This window comes from Ischnura elegans, chromosome 10 (assembly GCF_921293095.1).
Source record: "Ischnura elegans chromosome 10, ioIscEleg1.1, whole genome shotgun sequence".
Taxonomy (NCBI): Eukaryota; Metazoa; Arthropoda; class Insecta; order Odonata; family Coenagrionidae; genus Ischnura; species Ischnura elegans.
In genome coordinates, this window is record NC_060255.1 from 90197914 (window position 1) to 90207902 (window position 9989).

Sequence of the window (9989 nt, forward strand, 5' to 3'; positions counted from 1 at the left end):
ATTCTTGAACGCCTTCATACTTATGAATAAAAACTTTTGGGCTATGTCGCCGCGTCAATTCTTGGGTGGCCCCAATGTTTCTTGACCGATGCTGGTCGCTTTCTCAAGGGATTCTGAAGAGTTGGGAATTTACATTCTTTTATATAGGTATCTGTGTCAGGTGGTGGGGGGAGGAGAGCGGGAGGTTGAAGGAGTGGGTTGCTGATTTTTTTTCCTCAGTACGGGTTGCCAAGTACGGTTTCTTTATTAATTCTTTAATTAATTAATTTAAATTAGCCGTACTTGGCAACCCGTACTGAGAAAAAACAATCAGCAACCCACTCCTCCACCCTCCCGCTCCCCTCCCCCCACCACCTGACAGAGACACTTACATAAAAGAATTTAAATTCCAAACTCTTCAGAATCCCTTGAAAAAGCGACCAGCATCGGTCGGGAAACGTTGGGGCCACCCGAGAATTGACGCGGCGACATAGCCCAAAAGTTTTTATTCATAATGACGAGCACCCGCGAAAGTTTTAACGAAGCCTTCATACTTCTCTCATCCTCCTTTCTCACCTATCACGTTTCCGCAGCGAAAAGGGACACCGTATTTCTAATTGCTTAAGTGAAAAATAACCAATTTTACTGCAACAAAGTGGACTGAACAAAAATAACTTTCTTGCTAAACTTCCACGCTTCGACTACAATTTTTGGCACAGTTAGAGAACCACAAAGTAACCTCGATCCTCAGCACCGTTTAAAATTCTCGCTGTGTTCTCTTCACGTTTTTCTGCAGCGGGGGAAGAGCAACTGATGCTGCGACGAACCTTTTAGTCGCCAGTAGGATGGCAAGAGCAGGGAAGAGTAAACAAGATGATGGGAAAGCGAGCAAGCCATCCACCCCTTCTCCGAGACCTGATACCGAAAGCAAGCCTGCCGCGGGGTAGGGAGGAAATCACGGAAATATCTGGCGCATTAAAAAAGCTTACCACTAAAAATAAATAGAAATAAACAATGCAATGTTGATTACCTAATTCTTTCACTTAAATAAAATAAAAACCTAAATATAAAACCGTGGTCCCTGGGGATCATTCGGCTCAATCAGAGAGCTGAATATTCCTCACTGCAGCTCATGATGCATAATATATATTTTTCTCTACAAGACGACTATTAAATATCACCTCAAATTTACTCTCTTTTATCCAACTCACTGTATGAGCAATGGAAATTTGATACAAATTCTAAAACACAAATCACTATTCATTTAACCACATTGATGATTTTTACTCACTTGTAACCTTAAAATATTGATATTATAAGTCGACCTGTCAACATGATTATTATTCATGATTATTTATGCGCTCATAATTCTGATGATGAGTGCTAATTTTAAAGCAATCGTAATTCATGAGTGCTACATAGCGCTGAGGTACTACGTCAGCTATATCAGCAGAAATGGAAGACATCCAATAAACCTGTACCATTTCAGTCTTTCCGAAAATCATCAATTCAACATTCAAAATCATTTTTCACGCACTATAACATAATAAAATACTTACATGAGCTGTGGTGCCACTGGTTAATTTGAAGGACGCTCTCAGTTTATTTCACGTATTGTGGACAGTGATGCACTGCAAATATTAGCAGTAAACCATCAGCCAAAAGCGGTTGTATAAGTGTATTGAGCAAATATTTAAATATTAGTTTCTACTAAAATGCAATCATATATTAAATCATCACTGTATTACATAACCAAATTGGCTGAGTATAATAAAGAAAATCACCAACAATTGATTAACGCACTTATGGTTTTATCATTTTGAATTAAAAATATGAACAGATATGTAACTTTTAAAAGAGCTTCTTATATTTTTGAATATGTGCACTTCACTCGAAAACGTAAATCAAAATTACTTGATTAATCGTACCACCACTAATTTTAGCATAAAATTAATATTTATTAACCATAATGCGATCAAAATATTTTAGTAAACGTATTTGAGAGCACTTAATTATGTTATATAATGGTTTACTCGCACCAATTCAAGTAATAAATAACTGAACTTACAATAAGAATTATTTAAAAAAATCACTGCTCTATGAATCATAAAAAGTTTTCAAATGGCTTGCACTTAAACTACTTAACATTTGTCCACGAAATTTTTAAAAATAGTTATCATCTTAAATTTTGATTTCCAAGTAAATTATTCAATAAAAATATTTAACTGAAACAAAATTTTCAAGAAATATATATAAGAAAATACGTTCCCTGTATCTAAACAGATTGCATGAGATCAGTCAAATGGCTGCTTAAAATTCCAATGGATGGTGATAAATCAACAATCATTTGTTGTATTGATTGGTACTACCTTTAAAAGCATGAGTTAACTTGCCAGATATTTTACGTTATCTTTGGAATAAAATTGGTTTTGTAATACAAAATTACCGAATATAACCAATTCAGCCATTCTAACAGAATATACCGATTAAATTGGTTAATTAGACTTGAAGAATTCAAAAATCTCTTCAATATCGACGTAATACTCGGTCTATAGCAACATTTACCCGCGCAACGTTAATAATAACAATATTTTTACAATATAAGTTTTTTTTTATTCTTGCGATAAAAGCTGATATAACCTAAACCAGATGTGTACGCACCTAATATTGTAAAATATATTAACTTTTTACAGCGCGTTGCATGTGTGAATTTATTCGACCATTCTTGAGAAAACCTCTAATTGAAAATGTTTCATCGGTTTAACATTTTTGTTTATTTCATTCACTCGAACTATTAGATTATTCGGATTATTTATCTGATACCTGGGGATCATATATCCAGCCCCCTGGTAAATCCAACCACAATCACACCCGCTCGAACGAGGGCTCAATAGGAATCCTAACAGAAACGCGCCAAAGTTGGAAAATCGGAAAAAAAAAGTTTTAAAATCAAACCTTTGATTCAAACTTTCTTGCTCGGATGAGGTAATCGGCACGATTTTTTTTTTCAATTTATTTTGTTTTAAAATGATTCAACGGCAAGGAGGGATGTGATTGATGGGACAAGAGACAGCGTGAGCCACAGTTTGGGGTGCCACCGTCTTACCCCGTGTGTTGTTTTTGCAGTGAATCCAAGACGCCCGAAGCAGCGGCTAACCTGTTGTTCGCCTCGCGGATTGCCCAAAAGGCGGCCATGAAAAAGAGCGCGGCTACGACAAAAGAATCGCCCACCGCGGCGGATCCAGACGGCGAGCAAGAGGGTGTGGGCTTCGTGCTGACGGAACCAGCACCGGGCCCCCTCGAGTAATATAACATAAACAACCCTTCGCCAATAAATAAACTTTCTCTCCTACTTTGATAATAAATTTCCAAAATGTTCACCGAGACATTCTAAAAGCCCTTCATCGCTTATGCGACTGACAACGGAGTCACAGTTTCATAGTTTGCGGAATTACAAAAAATTTATTGAGCCAATATTCACATTTTATCATTTACTAAAATACAATTAAACGTCAAAAAAATCACTGTATTACATACTTTAATCGACAAAGTGAAATTTTTTTAAATCACTAAAGTTTAAAGTGATTCTGGATGATTCACAGTCACTCGTGACCAGAAAGAATGCTACAGGTAGATGATTAAATATTTGCGGTAAAATTTTGAGGATCGCTTTCATTTTGAAAGGGACCTTCGGTTTTCTCATTTCGCACACAGCCTATATTCATACCAAATACGGTATTGACATGCCATAATTGAGGTCCTAAGGTGATGCATGTCTAGAAGGGATTCTTTCGGTGGCATATTTTTCTATAACACTTCATACAATTTTTATGAATCCCATCATCAAAACTTCTCAAATAAAGAAAATCATAGGTATACCGTAGATCAGATTCCAAAGGTATACCGAAATATTTACTCATTAAGTGTAACTGGTTAATGATTTTAAAAAAGATGCTACAAACATTTTCCTTTTCATCTCTATGATATCACTTTAGTTTCTTTCTACTGGACGGAAAATAATCAGTTGATAATCGCTGTCTTTTTGCAGAACCCAAATGCTAGGTGTTATTGTCAAATGAGAAGTATCATCCAAGAGTTTTACTTTATTAAGATTTGCCCGAAGAAATAGTTTTGTGACTCCGTTTTCGGTAAAAAGTGATGACTCTACCTCAAGAGCAGTGGTTTTCACGTTGAAAAATATTCTTCCTTATGGGTATTTTATTATCATGGAACCCACTCTTAAATGGGTTGTGCCTCTCCTCAACAGCGCAAATTTTAATGCGCGAGGAACTAAAGCACGTAAACTCTTAAAACCTTCGACTCTTTAACCAATCTATACCACACGTATAACTACCAGAAATATTTTGCAGTAATTTCACTTAAAGCACCACATTTTACACCTCACACGAACCCCATTTCTCATAAAATGTCTAAAAGCACATAATATCAGCAGCATAAAACCCCAAACCTTTTAAACACTAAACCTTAATTCCGCATTTTTAAATATTTTTAGTCTAAATATAACTCACAAGTATTCTAGTTATACGCACAGTAAATTTTAAAAAAATTTCTCACTTAAAAACGAGCATAAAAAAATATTTCGAAGGTAAGTTGTTCAAGGAATAACGGCATACCTACAGTCTAACAAAGTGATTATTTCTGTAAAATAAGGACGTAAAAAATAAATCCAATACCATATTCACAATCACGATCAATATATTTTGGAATCTGTTATCTAATTAATACCCTGGAAAACGACCGCGAAAAGCAGCGTACCGGAACAAAAAAATTCGTCCTGCGACCTAGTCTAACAATACTAAACGATGGCATGCTTCGTAATCATTAAAAGTATGCAGCAAGTCATCCTGCACACCATAATAACAGCAGATGATAAACGGCTGCAAAAGATACCGATTCTATTCTAAATTTTGCTGAAATTAGAACGCTGATAAATTAAACAGGAACAGCGTGTCTTAATTTAACCGGAACAGCGCGTTTAACTTCAAGCGAACGAATTACTACAACAGAAGAAATATTAATTAAATAACAACCGATTAAATAAAACTAAACTAAAACCTAAATCCAATATCGGGCCTACGATGATAAACGCCTTTTGAGCCTAAAAATTGGCTCTTATTATACCTTCGCAAAGAGGGCTCCCTGGAGGGAGTAGCACAGAATTAAAGGGTGTTGTAGGCAAGGTATCCCACGCGCCAAGAACCCTGAGTTCGTGGGAGAGAAGGAAAAGGAAGAAGTCGTGTTGTGGCGAAGACGGGATCGGTCGAAGTGCAGGAAAAGCGAAAGGCCTCGTCAAAACGCGAAAGCCGCCGGCCCTAAAAGCCCAAGCCATAAAGAGGGAGATCATGAAAGGGAAAAAGGTTCCGAAGAGCTGGGTTAGGTCAACGTTTGGGAAAGGGAGGACTTTTAAGGATGCCTTGCGGTAACACTCCTTTCCTACCCTGAGGAAAGCAGAGCGTGGGTGATAAGGAGAACGAAGACAAACGTCCACTTCCTCCTTCGGCGAAACAAATGGTATTCTGTCAGCCAACCCGCAGCAGAGCATTGCGGAAGGGGCCAAGATATTTGGCAACACGGTGAAGCGCGCTACGGATTTCTCACAGCAAATTCCTTGTTTAAAACTTTACAAATACAGCGATGTAATTGAATTCCATTTCAACGAAATGTGTACCAATCATTGTATTCTACAATTTTTTCAAACAGTTTCCTTACAGTAAACTCCCTGTTTAATATTCACAATCATTATTATTATGAATGAGGTAATGTAATTCCGTTTCAACGAAATGAGTACGAATCATTCTATTCTATAATATATTTGACGTTAAAATTCCAGTTTTCATCTAATAAGGTTATTATTATGGCTTTCTAATGACCTTATGGATTTAAACCTGGGTCAAGAACGATACAAAGAGGTAGTGAACCTTACTAACCTCTATTTATTCCACTGCTTCCCCGCTTTCGATGTATTCCCACGCGAAATTATTAAAACAAGTGAGCTTGTTGGCAGTGAGCCTACAACATTGAATAATCAAGGCTAACCAACAGGCTACAGCGCACCTGTACTTCATTTTCCCGACTCTATCCTAAAGAAAGAACCAGCGTACCGTAAGTGATAAAATAGTGGCTTGACTTGATTTTCAAAATACAGGCTCAATATCATCATACCATTTGTCATCACAAATCGAGGGTTACATGATGATACGTAAAAGAAAGATCTGAAAAAATGAATATTGATGGAGCTAAATGCCTCGGTGGAAATCATTGACTGCTATTGGTATTTTATCTTGGTCTGAAAATAGAATGTAATACGAATTAATGAGTACAAAGCCACGATTTAGAACACATAACTACAGTTTTGAGTTCTTCTTTTCTCACAAACGCCGGAAACACTCAGGAAAACAACTCAAAATATGAGCTCGCGTATGCCATATTGCATATTGGATTTCATATTCTTAAGTATGCAGCTAGATCTAACTTACAACTAAGAAGCCAATACGTAACTGCTGGCTTTGTTTGTCATAAATGAGTGTAACATGAGCATGAACATTAACTACAGAAAATATATTTCATTTTTCAATTTTTTTTTTTTTCAATTCATCAATGTTCTTCTTTCAATTAAACCTGCTTAGGTCCAAGATCTCAGGATGTTTAACAAAATTTGAAGGGCAAGGCTTCTAGTGACTTATATCAAAATCGCTTTTCCTAAAACAGAAACCTCACCATAATTTACGGACTAGATTAAATGCTAGCTATTGGAAATATTCAAATATCTTCAAAGTAATTCACATACGCAAAGGCTGAAGGTATAGGCACCGAACATTTTATCAATATATTCGCGACTCTCGGCGACATTAAAGGAAATAGGTATTTATGTTTACTCGCGTAAATGTAATTCTGTTTCATCTTTAACTCTATCTGATCCTAGTCGTAACTCAAATGACTATTCCAAGATCAGAAAAAGCTGTGTTATATCATAAGAGATCAGGTCATGGCTCTTCTACATATTCTTTCGTATTTAAACTATTAAGAGCTAAATGCTATAGATTAAAAACAACATTTGGCTGAATTTTACTATTTACTCTAGTTTGAGTGATAGCAAGGGATTTCCGGGATGTCAATGAGCATAAGTGTGATGGAATAATTCGCCGATTTTCTTACTTTTTTGTGTCGTAGAATACGAACATATACTCAGTTATTGTAAAAGTCATACTAAATAGAACTTTTGTAATTGGCGAATAGATCGAGTTATCTTCTTTAAGATAGCGAAAAAAAAAATTGCAGCTCCCGTACTAATGCACTTGCAACGACTTCTCATAAACCAAATTTTGCATCTAAATTAACGAAGCTGGAACGGAAAAAAGTATGGAGATAATTAAAGATGGTACTGCAATTCTTCGGACTGATAGAGCGTTAAGGGAGTACTGGAATTTACCTCCAAATTATTCTGAGGGAAGAGTTTATTTTTTCTCTCAGGTTTAAAGACTATCAATATAAATCAATACCACTGTCATACATGGATCTAAGAAGTGATATAGGTATGCTACATTGGCTGAATTCTGCAATCGGTTAACAAATGCGATCAAAAAATGCTCAAGAGACGAAAATCTGGCCTGATTTCCGAAAATATCTCATTCTCCAGTGTATAGAAATACCAGCGGCAACATATGACAATTCTAAGCAGCGATTCTCTACATCACCATCAGCTTCGAATTCGAATCGTGAAGTGGTTCTTGTTTCCGTAGACTTTAGTCTCGGCCCTTCGAGACGAGTAATAGGGGTTACTTCGCCTTTTGAACCAACGAGTGTGTTATCACCATATCAGCGCATTTGAAAGAAGTGAATCGTAACTGTGAAACAGAAAATATTCCTGAAACTTACAAACCTTGGCTTCATACGGTTAGGCTGAATAAAGTGATGCATTTCGTGAAACGAGTTCTTAGATAGGATTGACGCCATCAAATGCCTGATCTTGCGTTCAAAAAATAAACCAAATTGGAGGTAAAAAGAGGTCCGCCATTGACTCTGTAGGGGATGGAATAAAAACGAATATTTGTTAATTAGCTCGTAGGCACGTAGTATCAAGTACTCTAGAAACTTTTCAATGGATCGCCAGAGCCGCACGTGCTTCAATCCAATCCACTACGGACTCTTCTGTTCTTGTGCAATGAGGCGAGGGAATCTTAAAAAGAAATCCTGATTTGGAGAGAGCATCCAATAAGAGCAGATGCAGATGAAAAGGAGGATGAACCTCCATCAAATTACATCACTGACGGTGCGCTACCTGTTGCTCCAGTTCTTTTGTAATAGAAGATCTATACCATCCAAAGACCGCCAGAGGATAACAAAAATATTTTTCACAAATGCTCCCGAAAGTATCTCCATTTTAATAAGACACCGAGAAACACGATGGAGCTCTGAATGAAAGACGTAGTCACTTTTCACTACCCAACCGAGGAATCTAGTTTCGTTCAATCAATTACGATTGGGGAAGAAAAATAACTCGGAGAAATATCACTCCTCCGACCGCAAGTTAAGAATGAAGACACAGTGGGAAGGTTCGTATACGCGCTGAAATCATTTCTCCACATATTTCGTCTTCATAAAGCTCGCGGAGAAAATCTTAAAGCTCTAATTCTGATGATCATTCCATGTTGTGGGCAATTCGAAAATTTTGAAAGGCCAGAAACTTATTCTCAATAAAAATATGCGTAATTCCAAAGATCATTTATTGACATTTTCAGCATATATGGAACTTTTTTGAGCCCCAAAAGAAATAGGTGCCTCATTGTGGAGCCGCGGAGCCAAATCTTTAATGGCGTGTATTTTGTTCCATTTTCAATTTACCCCATATTTCAGTGCACTTCATCTTTAATGTACACCATCTAAGACGTTATGCATTGTAAAAAAATATCCTTTCTTATGTAACACACATATTTTAAGAATATCTTCCGTTGCAATGAAGGGCAAAGAAGGTACGTTTTCTATCAGAACTGCTTCAAGACGATTTGACTTCAGGTTTCATAGAATTCCATTCATAACCTTGACCCAAAGTCAAACAAAATACTGTTTTAACGTAAAATGAAACCAAATAGCAGAAATATGCTTCATAGAGTTTAAGCTGATGAGTTGGCTGGTTTTATAAGATGATTCGAGGAGTCTTAATATTTATGTAAGTCTGTCAAAATACGTTTCATCTTCTGTATTATAGTGATAAGATGCTATTTCTTCAAAATTCTCCTCTAAAAATTATTTTTCAAATATTCTTCCATTAATCACTATTGTGGTGAAAACCGATGTCATCTTAAAAACTTGCCCATTTGAATTCAAAATTAGATTAAGAAAATTTGGAGAATTTAAAAGAAAACTATAACCTGCCCTGCTCTGAGGAAATTGCAGTAGAGCAGTATTGGAATCCCCCTAGGGAAGGTAAACATTTTCAATTAATTTGGAATTATGAGAATTGGGTGCTATAAAGTAAACTAAATGATAACAAACAGTAGGAGGTAATAGCTGGACCACTGTAGGTGGTCAAATACTTAAAATTATCAGTATTTCCCTAAAAGCAAATATTTTGCTAATACAGGAGTTTATAGCTCAACGGTTTTTAAATTGCTATTCAGCGATCTTCTGTTTATAAAATACTTTTGGATACTACATACATTTCTAAGAATTGTACCTATATTTTAATATTGGCCAAATTGAATTTTAAATATTATGTAATGTATTTACCTAAGAAGAAAGATTACAGTAGAGGATGGATAATTTATAGGCTCCACAAATCTTCAAGGAGATGTTTCGCCCATTATCTCCCAGGTTACTTCGGAAAAAAATGCTGACAATCCGTGATTGTAATATCCAATCTCCATCGATCATTCAAGCCCCATGGGGAGCCAGAATGGTAAAGACCCACGATTACCAAATATTAGAATTGAAACTGAATATTTATTCACATCGCCATTTGAATAAAAATGCGATTACGGGATGACATATGG

General features: G+C 36.3%; 1 protein-coding gene across 1 annotated transcript in view; it reads left to right on the forward strand.

Moving 5' to 3' along the window:
• LOC124166478 (recombination repair protein 1-like) overlaps nucleotides 1-926 on the forward strand; it is a 32654-nt gene extending 31728 nt beyond the window's left edge. The window contains exon 9 of the mRNA XM_046544008.1: nucleotides 776-926. Within this exon, the coding sequence (XP_046399964.1) occupies nucleotides 776-926 (151 nt within the window). The remainder of the gene's footprint in view (nucleotides 1-775) is intronic.
• The last annotated feature ends 9063 nt before the right edge of the window (nucleotides 927-9989 follow it).